General features: G+C 41.9%; 2 protein-coding genes across 10 annotated transcripts in view; one reads left to right on the top strand and one right to left on the bottom strand.

Annotated features, from left to right (window-relative positions):
- EPB41L4B (erythrocyte membrane protein band 4.1 like 4B) overlaps positions 1-20,229 on the bottom strand; it is a 117,506-nt gene that overhangs the window by 82,339 nt on the left and 14,938 nt on the right. The gene's annotated exons all lie outside the window — the stretch shown is intronic.
- The window catches only part of LOC310692406 (uncharacterized protein), a 38,528-nt gene that overhangs the window by 7,014 nt on the left and 11,285 nt on the right, over positions 1-20,229 (top strand). For 2 of the 5 annotated variants that reach the window (XR_014518764.1, XR_014518767.1), the window contains 2 exons: positions 6,273-6,447; positions 18,433-18,539. Coding sequence is in view for 1 of the 5 variants with exons in the window: in XM_083473387.1 (XP_083329513.1) it covers positions 6,443-6,447 (5 nt within the window). In the remaining 4 variants the exon portion in view is untranslated. Of the gene's footprint in view, positions 1-4,890; positions 5,146-6,272; positions 6,448-18,432; positions 18,540-20,229 lie in introns of all 5 variants that reach the window. The other 3 variants (XR_014518765.1, XR_014518766.1, XM_083473387.1) reach the window with 3 other exon arrangements.

Below are 20,229 nucleotides of genomic sequence, written 5' to 3'. Positions count from 1 at the left end.
TCTCTCTCTCCCACCCACCAACCCTGGGGAGAGTCTCTTGGGGTTCTGCTCTGGATCAGCCCCTCCCTTCAGGGTGTGATCCCTTAAGAGGGACCAACTGCCACCTTGTTTCTTGCCTCAAAACTTGCCTCATGTTGTTGTATTTAGTTTCTCCCAATACGTTATTTTGTTCCAGTTTTCTTTATTATTAAAGCTCTGTTTACATTTACATGAGCTTCTTATTTTTCTCAAAGAAAAGGAAACTGCTGAGCAAAGGTGTAGGAAGTCCTAAACTGCGTGAGGGAGGAGATATTTCCCCAGTTTGCCAGGAGGATGGATTTTGTTAATCTTCTTCCTGCCTCCGCAGCAGTTTTACACTGCAATCCTAAGCACTTTTACTCAGCAGTAAGTCCCACTGAGATCAATAGGACTTACTCTCTGGTATGTACCTGATACTTCTGCTTCATTGACTACACAAAAGCCTTTGACTGTGTCGACCACAGCAAACTATGGCAAGTTCTTAAAGAAATGGGAGTGCCTGATGACCTCATCTGTCTCCTGAGAAATCTCTATGTGGGACAAGAAGCTACAGCTAGAACTGGATATGGAACAACGGATTGGTTCAAAATTGGGAAAGGAGTACGAAAAGGCTGTATATTGTCTCCCTGCTTATTTAACTTATATGCAAATTCATCATGCAAAAGGCTGGGCTGGATGAATCCCAAGCCAGAATTAAGATTGCCAGAAGAAATATCAACAACCTCAGATATGCAGGTGACACAACATAGATGGCAGAAAAGTGAGGAGGAATTAAAGAACCTTTTATTGAGGGTGAAAGAGGAGTGTGCAAAATATGGCCTGAAGCTCAATATAAAAAAAATAAGCTCATGGCCACTGGTCCCATCACCTCCTGGCAAATAAAAGGGGAAGAAATGGAGGCAGTGAGAGATTTTACTTTCTTGGGTTCCATGATCACTCCAGATGGTGACAGCAGCCACGAAATTAAAAGACTCCTGCTTCTTGGGAGAAAAGCAATGACAAACCTAGACAGCATCTTAAAAAGTAGAGACATCACCTTGTCAACGAAGGTCCGTATAGTTAAAGCTATGGTTTTCCCAGTAGTGATGTATGGAAGTGAGAGCTGGACCATAAAGAAGGCTGATCGCCGAAGAATTGATGCTTTTGAATTATGGTGCTGGAGGAGACTCTTGAGAGTCCCATGGACTGCAAGAAGATCAAACCTCTCCATTCTGAAGGAAATCAGCCCTGAGTGCTCACTGGAAGGACAGATCCTGAAGCTGAGGCTCCAAGACTTTGGCCACCTCATGAGAAGAGAAGACTCCGTGGAAAAGACCCTGGTGTTGGGAAAGATGGAGGGCACAAGGAGAAGGGGACGACAGAGGACGAGATGGTGGGGCTGTGTTCTCGAAGCTACCAGCATGAGTTTGACCAAACCGCGGGAGGCAGTGGAAGACAGGAGTGCCTGGCGTGCTCTGGTCCAGGGGGTCACGAAGAGGCGGACATGACTAAACAACAACAACAACAACATGTACCTGATCATTCTCACAGTTTTTATTAATATTATATTTATATGTTTGTGCTGAGGAGAGCCCAGGAACATGCCTTCATCATATACAACCCCCACCCCCCAAGATATAAATGTTATATGCAAAGAAAGAATAGCATTTCACTTCAGAACAGATAATTCAACTGTCAGTCTGTGAGTATTTAGAAAAGGATGCTGTGATCACCAAGACCCAGCATGGGTTTCTAAAAAATAAGTAATGCCAGCAATATAATTTCTTTTTTTATGGAATTACAAACTTGTTGGATTAGGGGAATGCTGTGGACATAGTGTATCTTGATTTCAGCAAGGCTTTTGACGAAGTCCCCCATGATATTCTTGCGAGGAAGCTGGTAAAATGTGGGTTGAATGAGGCAACAGGTGGATTTGTAGCAGGTTTTCAATTTCATTGTTCTGCATGGGACAATGACAATAAAGATATCGTATATCGTTGACTGGAAAAAAGTGACCAGTGGGCTGCCTCAGGGCTCTGTCCTGGGCCTGTTGTTGTTCAACGTCTTTATAAATGACTTGGATGAAGAAATTGAGGGGATGCTCATCAAATTTGCAGGTGACACCAAACTGGGAGGGGGAGCTAATACCGCAGACAGAATCAGAATTCAAAATGACCTTAACAGATTGGAGAACTGGGCGCAAACTAACAAAGTGAATTTCAATAGGGACAAATGCCAGGTTCTGCACTTAGGCAAGAAGAACCAGGTGCACAAATATAGGATGGGGAACACCTGGCTTACTAGCAGTACATCTGGGGGTCTTGGTGGACCAGACGCTTAACATGAAAGTGTCCTTGCACCCAAGAAGGGGAACCTTCAGCCTCAATGCAATCTTTATTATTATTGCCTTGAGAAGGTGGGTGATGAATTGGCAACTTATCACTGGCACTGGGGTGCTTCAGAAAATGCCTTCATTAGAGGGTGTAAAGATATCAGAACTATTCACATGTGGTGGGAATGTTATAAACCGCAAGCATTCTGGAAGACTGTTGTTAGTGACATAAGCTTGATTACAAACCACAACATTACTTACACCCCAACCTTGGTTCTGCTAACAGTTTTTAAGGTGATAGTGTTAATTTGACAAACAAAGCACTAATCACCTTCCTTTACATTGCCACTAGAATACTACATAGCTCAAAATAGGAAGTCCCCAGGGAGAGTCAGCTGGCGCCTTCATTATCCACCTTTAGGAGCCAGGCAAAAACATTCCTCTTTAACTAGGCCTTTGGCTGATTAACATCCTATACTCCTTCAAATGTGTTAGTGGGAGTGGGGTGAGGTGAGGGGGTTATAGGTTTGTTTCGTACTTGTTTTTATTATGCATTTTGTGTTATTATCTTGTATTTTTATGCAGTGATCTGCTCCAAGATCTACGAATGAAGGGTGGTATACAGATTTAATAATCATTATTATTATCATCGTGGGATGCGGGTGGCGCTGTGGTGTAAACCGCTGAGCCTTGGGCTTGCCGAACGGAAGGTCAGCATTTCAAATCCCCGCCACGGAATGAGCTCCCGTTTCTTGGTCCCTGCTCCTGCCAACCTAGCAGTTTGAAAGCACGTCAAAGCGCAAGTAGATAAATAGGTACCGCTCCGGTGGGAAGGTAAATGGCGTTTCTGTGTGCTGCTCTGGTTTCACCAGAAGCTGCTTAGTCATGCTGGCCACATGACCCAGAAAAACTGTCTGCGGAATGGACAAATGCCGGCTCCCTTGGCCAGTAAAGCGAGATGAGCACCATAACCCCAGAGTTGTTTGCGACTGGACTTGACTGTCAGGAGTCCTTTACCTTTAATTATTATCAGCACAGTGGAAAAAGAAAGTAGGGATACTGGCACTTTCAAAAAAATACCATATTTTTTGCTCTATAAGACTCACTTTTTCCCTCCTAAAAAGTAAGGGGAAATGTATGTGCATCTTATGGAGTGAATGCAGGCTGCGCAGCAATCCCAGAAGCTAGAACAGCAAGAGGGATTGCTGCTTTCACTGCACAGTGATCCCTCTTGCTGTTCTGGCTTCTGGGATTCAGAATATTTTTTTTCTTGTTTTCCTCCTCCAAAAACTAGGTGCGTCTTGTGGTCTGGTGCGTCTTATAGAGCGAAAAATACGGTAACTAAGGACATCAAGGCATTAGCTGGAAAAGGAGAAGAGGATAACTTTATAGCGGCATTCTTTTATTACACACACAACTGACTGTCACTCAGAATGAGCTCCACCACTCACACCTGACACTTTGGAACAATGTTTTCCCATGAGGAACCTGTATTTGGAGGGTGGGGTGTGTGAAGTGGGTGGTGTTGGTTGGGAGGATTGTTATTACATGTTATTTTGAAAAATCAGTAAAATATATTAAGCACACACACACCCCTCAACATTCTACATATCTGGGTAGGCCACTCTAATCAAAAATGCTTTTAGCTTGATGTCAATAGACACACAAAATATACATGTAGACAGTGTGTGTGTGTGTGTGTGTGTGTGTGTGTGTAAGAGAAAGAGAGAGAGAACATCCAAACACAAATCTGAGTTTGAAAGCTCCTGTTCAAAGTTTGGCTGGCAAAACTGACAGACTGAAAGCATTCCAAATATTTACCTTGGCTTGATAATCTGATAGTAGATAGGTAGCCGTGTTGGTCTGCCATAGTCAAAATAAAAAAATTCCTTCCAGTAGCACCTTAAAGACCAACTATTAGTTCTTGGTATGAGCTTTCGTGTGCATGCACACTTCTTCAGATACACTGAAACAGAAGTTGCCAGATCCTTCTATATAGTGAGAAGGTGGGGAGGGGTATTACTCAGAAGGGTGGTGGGAATGGGAGATAGGCAGATAGCTGAGAGAGCCTCTTGACGACTCTTAACGACTGTAATACACCCCTTGCCTTTTCCTGTAAGACCTATTACAGTCGTTAAGAGTCATCAAGAGGCTCTCTCAGCTATCTGCCAATCTCCCATTCCCACCACCCTTCTGAGTAATACCCCTCCCCACCTTCTCACTATATAGAAGGATCTGGCAACTTCTGTTTCAGTGTATCTGAAGAAGTGTGCATGCACACGAAAGCTCATACCAAGAACTAACTTAGTTGGTCTTTAAGGTGCTACTGGAAGGAATTTTTTTATTTTGATAATCTGATGATAATGTTAATATTTTTTACTTGAACTTTGTTATTTTATTGCACGTGCAACTGCACTCATCCTTGGTGCCTATTTTACTTTGTTTTTATATTTTGATTTTCATCTGTTACAATTGTTCTCTCTGTTTTATATAACATTATAAAATGAAAATTCAAAAAGAAATATTACAAAGAAAATGCCTTCCTCCTTGTATCTCTCCAGGTTAATTCAGAGAGTTGAATTACTCCTTAATTACTCACACTCCGCAGTTTTGTTCCGTTCTCCAATATTTATGTCTCCATACCAAGTACGGTATCTGCTTCTCTGTTGGGGATACTTTGCCTTTGGTTTCCCCACACTGAGCATGGGAGTCAACAGAACAGCTTAACAAGGCACCCTCCAATTCTATGATTCGGCCCATGGTGTGCTATGCTATGATAACACCATGGTTGCAGGTTCATTCCCTATGAGGGACAGGTGAATATTCCTGGATTGCAGGGGCTTGAACTAGATGATCCTCAGGGTCCCTTCCAACTCTATGATCCCATGATCTCTGGGGACTTGGTGTCGACTTAAAATAGAATGTGGATTGCAAGTAGCCTCATTTGGAGACTTTGTATGGTAGTTTCCTTATTCAACATCCAAATATCAGCCAAATGCAGTTGGACATAAATCATGAGCACGGGGTTCTTTACACCTGCATCCAAATTCACGGAAGCCTCTTCTCTGTGAACAAGCTCTCACATCGCTGGGATAAAATTTAAATGACCCAATCACAGAGGGCGATTGTGTGGCTCACATGCACCAAGTCTGCCTCCTGCCAGATGCATTGATTCCATGTGAAAGACCCACATGTCTGCCCCAACTCCACTTCAGGAACCCCTCATGGAAAAAGTCTCTACGGGGTCTGGGGAATGTTGACGTACGTCAAAATATCAATACAGTGGTACCTCGCAAGACGGAAAACTCGCAAAACGAAAGGGTTTTTGGTTTTTTGAGTTGCTTCGCAAGACGATTTTCCCTATGGGCTTGCTTCGCAAGATGGAAACGTCTTGCAAGTTTGTTTCCTTTTTCTTAAAAGCGTTAATACAGTTGCGACTTGCCTTCAAGGAGCAACTCATAGCTTTTTTTGAGGTTTTTGAAGACTTTGGTGATTTTTGAAGCTTTTCCAAAACTTTCCCGACACCGTGCTTCGCAAGACGAAAAAAACCGCAAGACGAAAAAACTCGCGGAACGAATTAATTTCGTCTTGCGAGGCACCACTGTATGAGTTTCTAGTATACTAGAATTTGTTGTATTTTTAAAACACTAGATGCATTATATTTCTGAAAAATACATTATCTGTGAGACCTGCAGAATGTGCTCAACAGCTGGTTGTTATGCACCTTAACATATACATAATACATGTGCAGGCATGCACATGTATGCTAAACTCTTCTGAATAACATAAAAGTTACATTTAGGGGCAAATCAGCATGTGCTGATGACTCTGTCAGCCAATTAGTACATGCTATTAGGAAATGTGCATGCTTGGAATAAGAAATTGTAGTTTATATCAACAGTTTAAGTTTGCTTTCTGGTAATTTACTTTATCTTTATTAAAGCCAATCAACTCTGCTACACAAACTTGTCGCAGCAACAACAACAGAATTGACAAAAGTTAAAAATAGGTCTCAGGAAGGATGGATAAATGGATTCTGAATGGACAGCTGAATACCTGCAGTATTGACCATCTGTTTCCTAGGCCAACTTGGAAGAGGACTGATGCCTGAGAATGAGGTACAAGGGACAGCTGCTTCACACAGCATGCAATGTCATATGTGCTTTGCCCCCGCATGTCTACATAGCAAGGAGCCACAGCTTATCCCAGGTCCCTGTTCATTGCACCTGTAAGGCGCACATAGCAAAACATGTTTGTTGCAAACTGCCTTTGGAGACAATAGTAAAAACACTACCAGTATAAATTATAGCATCATGGTACACTGTAATCAGAACTTAAGAATCCCTTAGCTGGGTCAGAAACAAAGTCTATTTTGTCCAGGATTCTGTGTCTAACACTGGCCCCTGGAAGATCACGAGCAGGGCATTGTTCTGGCTCCCACTTGAAGACACAGTACTCTTGGCTCCCTTTTCGCCAAATGCAAGGGCTAAACAAAGATCAGGTTACAAGGCGTGCAAGTCAGCCGTTATATCAGTCCTAATATTCATGGCTAGGCCATTGTCCCAATGCTTCACATGCCCCTGCAGCTCCCCTTCTGAAGAGCCCACTGGGGCAAGCAAACAGGCTTTCTGGAGAGTAGGCTGGATCGGCTTGTGCTGGAACAGCTAGCACCACATCCTTGGATATGGAGACAGAGTCTCACAGCTAATTCGCTGTCTGTTCCGGCCTCAGATGCCAATCCGGAGGCAATGGGAAACAGGGCTGAAGTCAAACCAGGGGGCTCCTCCTCAGCTCTTGGGATGTCCAATTGTACTGGGGATGAGACCTCCATTTGACAACCAACCTGGTCCCTCCCCAGTGTCAAGATCAGTACCTCCCAAGCCAATGGGCCCCTTCCCAGGATCCAATTCCACAGTCCTGTCCTGTTCCTTCTCCTCTTCTGACCAGCTCTGCCAAGAAGTCTCCATGTGGCGCATGAGACTGAACCGGGGACCTTTTACATGCACACCGTGTGCTTCTCTACTGAGTCAGAGCCTCAATGTACGCTGCAGTAACAGCAAGCCCTGCACTCCACCCATGACTAGGGCTGGATGGTATCTGGCTTTCAGCATCACAATATAACACCCACTAAACACTGCAGTATACCGATATATCACGATGTCTGAAGTAAGGATGGAGCTGCCTCCCCACTGGGCTCGCCTCCTCCATTGCAACATGCTTACGTGGTCAGGCAGGGCCAGCTCTGGGAGGAATTGGGCTTGGCTCTCTCTGCCCCTTGGTCCCCCAACGCTTCTTCCCTCGTCCCCGCTCTCTGGAGCCTGCTATGACCCAAACTCTTCACGTGTGGCTGAAGAGAGACAGTGGTCAGTATTGACCTAGCATATACCATCCACTGCCTTGACCAGGGGTCTGCAACCCGCGGCTCAGGAGCTGCATGTGGCTCTTTTACACCTTTGCCGCGGCTCCGGGGCGGATACTAGTGAGGGGAGGAGGCGTATTGTGCGCCCTGAGACTCCCCACTGTGGCGGGCGCTGTACTGGCTGTGACGTCGCATGGGGGCGATGCATGCGTTAGTCATGCACCGTCCCCACGTCACCTTCCCGCCTGCGGTCAGATCGCGGCTCCGGAGATATATTTGTTTTAAATGTCGCAATGGTTTTGCGGCTCCCAGGATTTTCTTCCTTCGGAAATGGGTCCAAGTGGCTCTTTTTGTCTTAAAGGTTGCAGACCCCTGGCCTTGACAGTCCAAGCTGTAAGGTGAAGTTCATGACCGAAAAGCTGTTTTTCAAAGGGATGCCTCACCATGAGTGCTGTTCCCAGAGCATGCTGCCGCTGGGCCAATGCGCTCCCTTGAGCCCCAAAGAAAGAGACATGCTCACTGGAGAAACAGTGAGGTTCGTTCCATGGTGGAGCTCTGCCCAGCATTGGTAGAGAGCGAGGGAAAAGTCTGTGTCCAGGTTCTGTGGTTCATGGTGGTGCTCTCAGCCTCTGACGTTTGAGGAACCAAGCAGCAGAAGGAGGGTAGTGCTGGAAAACGCCAGCATGGCACAGGCTGGGGTGGGACTGCCGACTTCCTGTTTTACTGCGGATCAAAGCGGGTGCGCACCTGAGCTACTCGGAGACGGAGCAGTCACTGAAGGGGGTCTTTTTGGGGCTACGCAAGGGCTATGCAACCCTGGGAAAGCTCAAGAGGGGATCTTGAGCCTCGAGAAGCAGCGGTGGCATCAGAAAAAGAAATCTCCTATCCCCTTTCATATTTTACTATGAAGGGGGGGGGTTCCTTATACGCAAAAGAACCACCACTTCCCCCCAGTGAAAAGCCTCAGACCCGGAGTGATCTCAACAGCAGTAAAATTTCCTCAGGGAGGCTTGTCTGGTGCCTTCACTACATATCTTTAGGTGCTAGGCTAAAACTTTAACTATATGTGGCCTTTTGAAAGGGGACAGAATGTTTTAATGTATTCCCCCTTCTTTATTTTAATGTATCTATGTGAAGGAATCCATCTGCCTGGTTGGTTGTAAGTCACTCTAGGTTACCCTTGGCAAAATAAAATGACTAACAAATTTAAATAATAATAATAATAATCTGGCCAATGGATGATATGGAAACTAGAAATGACATCTGAAGGCAGCCCTGTTTAGGGAAGCTTTTAATGTTTGATGCATTACTGTATTTTAATATTGTGTTGGAAGCCGCCCAGAGTGGCTGGGGAAACCCAGCCAGATGGGTGGGGTATAAATAAATTATTATTGTTGTTGTTGTTGAAAAATACCATAAATGTCAATGGTCTCAACTCACCAGTGAAACAACAAAGAGTCAAGCTACTGCTCAAATGGGAAAACCTAAAATAATACGACTACAGGAAACGCACTGTAAGAAGCAAATGGATAGAATACATTGTCTCAAAGGCTTTGATGTCGAAATCTCATCTCCTGGCACATCAAAAGCAAGAGGGGTAGCGGTGCTGATTTCCAACAGTCTGATTTTTACCCTCAAGGGAACTTTGACAGACAAGAGAGGCCACTATGTCAAAGGCCCAAGGAAAGGCATCACACCAACTATAGCCTCACTTTGCTCTCCAAACAAAGGACAGTTACAATTTCTCCGACTCACTCTGCAAGAACTATCTGGATTCCAGGAAGGCATGGTGCTATTAGGAGGGGAATTAAATCTTGTATGAGATCCCCAACTGGACAGAACCGGTCCCACTGTAACCAAGTCACGTAAAACACCCTCAGGATTGGAAGCCATACTTCGTGAACACAACCTGGCAGACATATGGAGAGAGCTCCACCCAACTACTAAAGACTTTTGAATTTTTAAAGTTGTTACTCATCATACTCCTATCTCAATTTTGTCATGATTTCAACATCAGACTTTCAAAGAATTGTTGAATCAAAGATTGGCTGTCACACTGTTTCCAACCACGCTCCAGTGGGGGCCACCTTACGTCTCCAAGAAAAACCCAAGTCATCATCTTGCGGGAGTTTTCCTGCAATTCTCCTACTGAACAAGCTGGCAACAGACCACCTCTTTTCAGAAATAAATAACTACTTGGATATTAACACCACAGAGAGAACGCCTCTTGCAACAGTCTGGGAAGCTCTGAAGGCATCATCAGGGGACCTGCATTAGTGAAGCGACAGCAATCAAAAGAAAGGCTGCCAAAGAATCAGACCACCTCCTACTGGAAATAAGGCAGCTTGAACTAAAGCACATAAGAGGTGGCAGGAAGAAGACTTTAAGGACTTTGAATGCTAGGAGAGCAGAAGTCACAGCCTTGGGAACATAAAAAAATCTCTACAAATTTGCTTTTCCTCAACCAAAAATATTATGAACATGGTGATAAGAAGTCTAAGATGCTTGCTAACCGTATTCAGAAAAGAATGAACATTAAGAGAGTAAACCAGCTAAGGGATAAGGCAAGTACCCTTAAATATGATGATAACAGTAAGTATATTATGTTTAGAGATTTTTATGCCTCCCTATATGCTGATCCTATCACCTCCTTCCCAACAGTTACAGAATACAGTGGTACCTTGGTTCTCAAACTTAATCCGTTCCAGAAGTCCATTCCAAAACCAAAGCATTCTAAAACCAAGGTGTGCTTTCCCATAGAAAGTAATGCAAAATGGATTAATCCGTTCCAGACTTTTAAAAACAACCCCTAAAACAGCAATTTAACATGAATTTTACTATCTAATGAGACCATTGATCCATAAAATGAAAGCAATAAACAATGTACTGCAGTCAAACAATCAATCAATCAGTAGCTGAACTGGGTTCCACACAGTCACAAAAACAAAACAAAAAAGCCACAAAAAGAAAAACGCAAAATAAATAGCAAAAACAGACGGACCTCAGCGTAACACTCAAAACAGAAGTGTGGCACTCAAATCGGAAGCATAACACTCAAAACGGAGCACTCAAATTCAGCTTCCAAAAAAAGGTTCGCAAACCGGAACACTTCCGGGTTTGCAGTGTTTGGGTTCCAAGTTTTTTGAGTACAAAGTGGTTTGAAAACCAAGGTACCACTGTATTTGGAAAGAATTGCATTACCTAAACTAAATGACACCCACGGGGACTATTTAAACCAGCCTATAGATGAGGTAGCCACAGTAATAAAAAAACTGAAGGGGTATAAAGTAAAGACAGTTACACTGCAAACTTCTATAAGTGATTCAGTGAGATTCTGATCCCAAGATTAACCTCTCTGTTTAATGATATTATTTCAGGTGGTCAAGTACCAACCTCCTGGAAACACTCTAAAATAATAGTTATATAGGGTTGCCATATTTCGTATTTTTGGCAAAGTTTTGGGGCATTATTTATTTATTTATTTAGCCAAAGTTGTTGAGTTTTTTCCTCCCTGGACGTTTCAGCGTTTTCCACCTGGTTGCTACTTCCAGGGGCCAAATCCTTTTTTTAAAAAAAATAAAATAATATTTATTAATTTTCCAACAGTTTAAACACAACAAAACAGAAAAAAACAAAAGAAAAAAGAAAAATAAGAAAAACAATACAGCAATACTATACAATACAGGTCATTTAAAACACCAAACAATTTCAGTATCTTATCTTTCATTCACTTATTTCCACGACCTCCTCACACCTCCCTTTTTGTATTCCACTTCTATTAATTGTTTCAGCAATTCCTTTCCATCTTCCTCTGTTTTCTATCCTATAATTATCTTAACACATTCTAACCTTATTTTCCCCTTTAATACTCTATTAATCTATTTATACTTAATTCCTTATAACATTTCTACTAAAGCCCTATAACTTCATTCCAACATTTTTCTAACATTCATTATTTTTACAATATTTCTATAAATAGTCTTAAACTTTTTCCAGTCTTCTTCCACCGCCTCTTCTCCCTGGTCTCGGATTTCTGCCAGTCATTTCCGCCAATTCCATATAGTCCATCAACTTCATCTGCCATTCTTCTCGAGTAGGTAAATCTTGTGTCTTCCAATACTTCACAATGAGTATTCTTGCTGCTATTGTTGCAAACGTAAAAAAAGTTCTATCCTTCTTTAACACCAATTGGCCGACCATGCCCGGAAGAAAGGCCTCTGGTTTCTTCAAAAGGGTATATTTAAATACCTTTTTCATTTCATTGTGAATCATCTCCCAAAGTGTCTTAATCCTTGGGCATGTCCACCAAAGGTGAACTCTAATCCTCAAATTCATCTGTTTTTCTTTAAATTCAATCATAGCAAGCATCAACTTATGTTCATCAAATTGCCTCTGTAGGGCTGGGGTTCTCTTTCTCTTTCTCTCCAGCTGTGTTACTTTACATTCAGCCGCAACGGCTTTTTCCCTGACTTCCTCCGCAGTTTGCCGTATCAAAGTAGGTTCCTGTATCAATTTCTGGGTGGTTTCTGTATTGATATTATTTATACTTTCTGTATTTAAGTTAATGTTAGTAACTGAAACATCCATTTTCACATTTATCGCGTCCATTTTCCTGTTAAGCCGTTCCAGTGAATCATTTATCTTATATAGTGCAGCCACTAAAGACTCTTCTGTCGACATTCCTCTTGGTTTTAAATGTACTGGTACAAAGGCAACAACAGAAGGAGCAAGGGGGCCTGATGGTGACCCTCTCCTAGGTTATTGCCAAGTCTTCCCAGACCTTAATGTTTTGTCAGCAGTTGACTGGTCTGTTTTTCCTCTTCCATTTACCATAACACTTAAAAGATTCAAGGTCAGTCCCAGAGTCTCACGGTTTTTTACTGCAGCTGTAAATTCCCCTAGCCCAGCTCCTGTAAAGCAACCAGTTACAGAGGCTTCCACTAGGGGGAAACAGTTTCTATTTGTAATAGTCAATAGTATCCTCTTTTAGACACAATTCAAACAATTCCAAAGTTAGTTTCAATTTTCAGTTACTTTTACTCCTTTTTCAAGTAGCCGGAGACAGTAGAAACAATGTATTTCTCTTGTTTAGCTAGCTGTCAATAAACGTTCCAAACGCTGTCAATGAATATTCCAAAAGACGTCAGTCCTGCTAGCAGCCCGTTTCCAGGGTCAGAGCGGCGGCACTTCAGATCTCCTCGCTCTCTCCCACAGGCATACTCAGTCCACAACTTCCCCCTCTCCTCTCCTGCCTCCAAGAGGGGGTTTAATATTCTTTGCTGATGAAAATTTAGTCTTTTACAAAAGGCTTTCCAGGACTCCAGCTTGCAACTTTACTGCATCAGTCTATTCCAGGGGCCAAATCCTGGCAATGTCCAGGAAATTCAGGACATATGCCAGCCCTAGATTATACCTAAGCCAGGGAAAAATCAAGATGCTAAAATCTTTACTGCAAGCCTCAACATGTTTATTTCATCATGGATCAAGCTGGGTCCATACCCCAGAGACAGATCTGTGACCCAATTTTCCGTCTACGAAATGTTATCGATCCAAGCAAAAGCAAAAATTTACCACTAGCAGTCATATCAATAGATACATATAAATCCTCTGATTGAGTCAACTGGCAATTCCTAGAAGGGTTGTTGCCAAAAATGAATATGGGGCTATATTTTATGAATTCTGTCATGAGACTATACAAAAACTCATACGCTCAGGTTAGGGTAACTGGTATAGACTCTGAAGCCTTCTCCACTGCAAGAGGGGTGTGGCAGGGATGCCCTCTGTCACCCCTCTTGTTTGCCGTCTCAATTGAACCACTGGACCTCTCCATTAGAAATAATTTGGAGATAAAAGGAGTAGAAATTTTTTATTAAAAAGTGCATAAAATAAGCCTTTTTGCAGATAATATAGCAAAAATAATGTTTTCTAACCCAAAAGATGCAATGCCTGTATTAATGAAAGAACTAGGCAATTATGGTGAAGTGGCTGGATTAAAAATCAACAAATCCAAATCAGAACTAATGTATATAGGCATTCCTTCACCATTCAAAATCAGACAGGTTTTAAAACCTGCCACAAGATAATAAAATATTTGGGAGTGCGGATAACTAAAAATCAGCTCTAAGGAAAGCAAACTTCACACCAGTATTCCTACAGGTATGAGAAAGTCTTGAATATTGGAAAGACCTACATTTATCATGGTCGGGAAGCATAGCTGCAGTAAAGATGGCTATCCTGCTGAAAAACTCATTTTTCTTTCAAGTGCTGCCGATTATGATTACACCCAAACAATTTAAAATTTGACAGTGCTCAATAAACAAGTTTATTCAAGATGGGGGGAAAGCACGACTAGGCTCCAGAATTATATATGGAAGGGTCCAAAATGGTGGGCTCAGAATCCCACATCTTCAAACTTATTACAATGCCTTCCAGCTAAAGCATTTGATGTCATCACTGAACCACGGGCAAAAACGTAAACAATGTATAAATATAGACATTTCAGATCCAGTATATAGAGCCTATCCCTTTCTACTCTCCTCACTCACTAAAACCCATACGATTGCGTACCCTGTCCTCTGCACCACATGTGTGGAAAGCAACATTTAAAAAACTGGCTCCCCCGCTATCTCCCCTTATCCCTCTTTGCTTTCACCCATCTTTTAAAGAAACAGGACAATACTTAGATTGGAATGGTTGGGAACAGGTGGGCCTTTACAGATTTAAAGATTTTTATGCAAACAGTATCCCACTATGAAAGGAACAATTCCTAGCTGCCATACCAAACCTTACATGGTCATGGTATACCACTTCAACCAGCTGTGAAGATTCCTGTTAAACCCAGACATTTCCACTCAAGCAAACAGGAAACTAACAGCAATGGAGCACATCTTTTTTAACTTCTCTCCACTCATAGCTTCCTCAATTTACAAAGCTCTAATAACACTGGAATTTGGCAATATTGTTCACAAAAATGCCAAGGGAAATGGACCTAGATGTGCAAATACCAATAGTCTAGTTTCTGCAAAAATAAGGGAAGCCTCATTAAAACTTCTGCATAGGTAGCATTATACACCGGTGAGGCTGTCCCGAATGTGTAAGGAAGTCAATCCCAATTGTTGGAGGGGATGTGCAGTCAAAGGTACATATTTCCATATGTGGTGGTGTTGAGACATCATCAAACCCTGCAAAGAAATAAGCTGAATATACAAGAAAACAACGGAAGTGTCCCCTGCACTAGCACTACTTGGGCTTAGGATCCTGCCTGCTCCTGATTATCCTAAAGATGACCTCTTAGCCTTTCTATTGTCAGCTGCCCATATGGAGACAGCCAGATGTTGGAAAACTGGTGTTGGTCAGTCAATAGCACTGGCTGAGAAACTAACATGCCAGGTGAGAGCAGCAAAGGGCAAACACAATCCATATTCCTCTTATATGGCAAATGTTTACTGAATACATAAATTCTTCAGGCAGTGGCAGGAATCCACCCAGCACTCATGGGAAAATGTGGCGTGATCTCTTAGAGTAATCAAATGAAACTTTAACACATGGCCTGACAGAAGTCTGTAATTTCATCAGGACAAGTACCGGTAATTTGTTGTTTACTGTTGTAACAATTGTTTTCTTAAAATTTATCTTCTGTACCAAGGAAATAAATAAAAACTGTATTTTTAGCAGTAGTAGTAGCAGCAGCAGCAGCAATAGTCTCCCACTGAGGAGAGCAGGGATCCACACATGCAGTCCTCTCCATCACCTGGAGTCTTCCCACTTCAGAGTTTCGCTCTACTTACTTGTCCCAAAGTTTTGTTAGCTTATAATACAGAAAGGCTACAAGAGTTCAGGTGATTAGATCAGGTCCATGCATTGGGGTGGGGGCTAAAACCTGCCATTTATGCCGGATTGACTCTCTTTTACAAAAATAGGCACAGCAGTACAAAGAATTTAGTGAATTGCCTCTTTTGTACGCAACTGTCATCAGCTGCATTTCCAACATCAACGTAATCCTTTCATGTGTTAATGCTTAACATTCCATCTGGTTAAAACCAAATATCACTAAGGTAATATCAGTTTAGCCCAGTCTTTGACTACTGTTTTTGTGCCAAGATTACATGGTTTAACCTCTCAGCCAGCAGGCCCCAAATTGAACACTTTGTTCACATAGTTATAAAGGAGCCCTGAGTATTATTATGCAATTTCTTAACACTTGTTAAACCTTTTTCTTGTAGCAGCAATGAAAAGCAAATATTGTATGTGACAACGAAGTAGGTTTTGAAGGAAATGAGCTTATTAAAAATACACCTTGCCTTAAATTCATGTAGTCATTCTGACATGGAGAAATGCTGATATGAACAGACTTTAGTACTGTAAATAAATAAAGAGGTTGTGCAAATGCTAATCTAGCTTGCAACAGCCCAAACATGCTAAAATGCAGCCGGCTGGGACACAAGCTGGATGCATAGCTAAGCAACCATGTCATCTATTCACCACACGCCAAACTGCACTGTGGGGGCTCACCAAACAGCTTGGAACCCGAGAACGAATCACAAGCAAGGCAATTTTGGGAGACAGGCTCTGCATCCAACTGGGCGGCTGTGTGCTGCTTCTGGCGTTCATGAGCAGGTCAAGAACTGAATCGGATCTAAGGGCCAGCTAGGAATGCAGCACAAATATTCTGGTGCAGATCACCTCCGGCTTCTTTGGGGAGATGATGATCCGCGTCTTCTGAAGCCAAACTGTCAGCCCACAGAGGCAGGTTGCTGAAGCCAAAACAAGAGTTTGCCTCTTCCTAAAATAAGTTTTGATGTGTTTGTTACATGGATTTCTGGGAATGATGTTGCTAATGCAGGGATTAAATTATTTGGGCTGCAAGCAGCAACTCAAAGCAAGGAGTCTCCAGCACTGACAGCAGAAGCTTGGAAGCGACATCATTCATCTCCAAGGCTGCCCAAGAACCATTCTGCCAGGTGTGGGCAGGGCCCCTTCTGCCACAACCACCTTATCAAAGAAGTCAGGAAGTTGAACTAATTACATTAAGAGATATAAAAATGATGAACGGCAGAGTTTTAGCTATCTTCAAAATAAGGGCTTACTAAAGGCTCTTTTTTTGCAAGTGCTGTGTGGAAGTATCAGAATTTACTTCTTGAGCTAAATGCTTTCACAAAAACATTTACAGCTTTCATATCACTGCATGTTAGCCTGGAAGCAGGAGAACAAATCCCACATATAAATCTGCCACCTGAAGTGATCTCCATCACATTTTCCCAACTGTCAAGCTGTTATTAGCCAACGGCATATATCCTGTTCCTCCAATTCCCGAACCTGTTTCTCTTACCCATCCTTGCATGGGAACATTTTGTTCCTCCACTGAAACTAGCTTATACATCAATGCAAACAAAGATGTGATAAATTCATCAGAATCCACAAACCAACTGTGTGAGCTCCCAAAAATGCAAAACGGCAAATTTCACAGCAAGCAAGCAGGTATCTTACACTGCTTTCAGTCAAATCACTGAATTGTCTTGTCCCAGCTTGGAAAACTCACATTGGACTAATCTGGAATACCTTCGATTACATGTGTGAAGAATATTGCAAAGAAGTAGAAAAGAAAAGAAAAGAAAAGAAAAGAAAAGAAAAGAAAAGAAAAGAAAAGAAAAGAAAAGGGCGATTATAATTCCAAATAAACTTTTGGTTGGTTTTGTTCTCAACCAAAGGGTGTATATATCCTTACAACATACCAACATGCCCCCCATGCCCCAAATAATGCTGACTCTGGTTCCACTTGCTTCCAGTCCGGATAATGGCTTTTATATCTCCTATATATGAGTCAACGGCCCTGACAAGAGTTAAAACACCTCAATCCTGTTGTACTCCTATTTTTTGTTGAAATGCCTCAACTCTGATCAGTTCTGAGTATTTTCCCCAGTAACTCCCTTTATTTGCCTCTGGGAAGTACTGGACACTTGTTACGACCCAAACTTGTGCATTTTTTTACTCAGCAGTTCCACTCTGTTCAGAGGACTTGTTTTCACATCAGGCTGCGATCCTACACCTCATGGGTGGCTAACACTTTATGGTCCGAGGGCTGCAGTCACCCTTATCAGCTGCTGCATGCCAGTAGTGGCTGTGGGCGAAAGTGGCTGTGACCACCTCACACTCTCTCATGCACACACGCACACAGTCCCCTCTCCTCAGCCAACCTCTGCAGATCAGAGCAGGGGCGCATTGTCCCATCTCCACTCTTCAAATGATCCAAGTGAGGGGTGAGGAAGGGGTGATTGGCATCCCAATCAGGGCACTGAGCTTTATCGCCCCAGTGCTGTGGTGTGTGAACTTTATTTTTGTTTCTGCCACTGCCACCAAAATTGGGGTGGGAGTGTCTTAGAAGGCCAGGAAAAAATGCTGGTATGTGTGGATCAGGACCCCAAACTAGAGGCTCGCCACTCCTGCTATGCCTACCTAAATGGGCAAGATCACTTACTTGAAATCTTAGTATCACTGCAGGTATAGATGCCTTGTCGCTAAGCAGACTTACATAATTCTACTGTATGAATAGGAATGTGGACAAGGTTTTGAATCATAAGAAAAGGAACACTTAAAAAAAGGATAGGTGACATGTCCCTCACAAACAAATGCAGCATTTTTAAACGATGCCAAAATCAAAATGAGGAATTTGGAAGGTATGTGGTAATCTTCAGGCTGTTGTTCTAGTTATTTTTTTAAGAGAAACCCTTTTAATATTTGCTTCAAGGCAGATGTATCTTGTTACAACAACTTAAAGGTCTTGGCTGCAGGGTCTCATCTCACAACCAGATGGTCCTTCTCTGATCACTGAAGATTAGAAGATTTAGGAGAGAAGTAAGTATGTCACCCTTTATACAACTAATTCAGAAAAAGAATTTGTCTGAAAATAACTTCAGAAAGCATTTTTAAGTCAAAATAAATCTTCCTAATCTTTATGAGAGAAATCAAGACAGCCTGTACAGACTCAGACATAGGAGATAAGGATTCAAATTAAGTTCAGGCATCAACTCCAGCAAATCATTGTATTACAGCCGCCGTTTCTTATCATTAAAACTATGCTACCATTTAAAAAGTTTGCAAGGACCAGTAAGGAAAAGCCACTGTACAATCTGGACAGCAACTTCTGGACAGGGTGAGCTATAAATTGAAACGTATTCCAAAAATTATATTTACAAATGCACATATTCAGAAGGAATGACATTGGAGCAACAACCACCTAAAGCAAGTTTTTTGGCCCTCAAGCAGAATGCAGAGTTGAAGGTCTAGATTCCAGTTCTAAGAGTGCCCAAAGAACATGCAGTTAAATGCACCAGAAAGAAAAAGTCAGTCCTGACGTATATATATATTGGCTTATTTTTCCCCCTGAAGATCTCTGAATGCCTAAACAATGGTCAAGAATTGGCCACAAACCATGTTTTGACCTTCCTAGTCATAACTTGTAGTGTTATGTCGTTACCTTAGAAGCCTTGATTGAACCAGGGTGGATAAAAATCAATGATTTTTAAAAATGTATATATATTTTAAAAATCTTTTTTAAAAAAAGTTAAATCAGATTTTTTAAAAAATAAAATGCTTTTGGAGGAAAAATCTTTCTAAAGATAGTTTTCCATTTCAGTTACATTATAGTCCAAAGGCTATTCATCAGGAAATAAGTTTTTGTTTTTAATTATGTAGCATGAGGCTTTATATGCAATGTTTAGATTTTTTGGTAAACGAATTCCATTAATCCATTCACAATGTCATGCTCTTCCAGAGGTTTCTGTAAGATTATTTGGGGCAGTTTTTCTAATGAGAAGATATTATCACAGATACTTGTTTTTGCAGTTCTCAAACATGTGAATTTGTGTCTGCAGAGATAACATGCCTTTTCTTCACAGGAAAAATGTTATAAAACATACAGTGTTTTTTGTGGGGGGAGGGGGTTGGTAGGGAAAATACTCGTGTACTTACAAACCCCCACAAAATTCATTGCTGTTAAATATTTTGGTTACATTCAAAGCTACTATCTCCACTTCACTGCTCAACATACAAATCAATGTTATACTAACTTCTGACAGCAAAATGCAGAGTATAGAATGAAAGAATCTTTACTTATCTTGGCACAAACACAGAACATAAGCGCAAGGACTGGATAAACAGATAGCCAAGGTTATGTACAGTATATGCCACAAGTCATTTTTCAAGTGACATAATGGTGAAGAAACCCAATTAATTATTTGGGGGGGCAGTGTATTTCATTATTTTATTTTAATTATTTCTATGTGAATTTATACCTATGGCTGGAGGCAGAAATGCTTCTCAGTCCCAGTTTCTCGAAACTGCAGGAGAACAGAGCATTCTTGCACTTGGGTTTTGTGCACTGGCTTCCAACAGGCTGGCGAGTGTCATGGCAAGATGCTCGACTAGATGGGTTACCGCCTGATCCTTATGCTCTTATGTGATTCTAAGTTGTCATAAGCTGCCTTGAGTGATGCACAGCCACTAAAAGGGTATGACAGAAATGTATATATAAATAAGTAAAAAG

Source organism: Podarcis liolepis (assembly GCF_965112155.1).
Source record: "Podarcis liolepis genome assembly, chromosome: 13".
Classification (NCBI taxonomy): Eukaryota; Metazoa; Chordata; class Lepidosauria; order Squamata; family Lacertidae; genus Podarcis; species Podarcis liolepis.
This window is presented reverse-complemented; position numbering and strand designations above follow the sequence as displayed.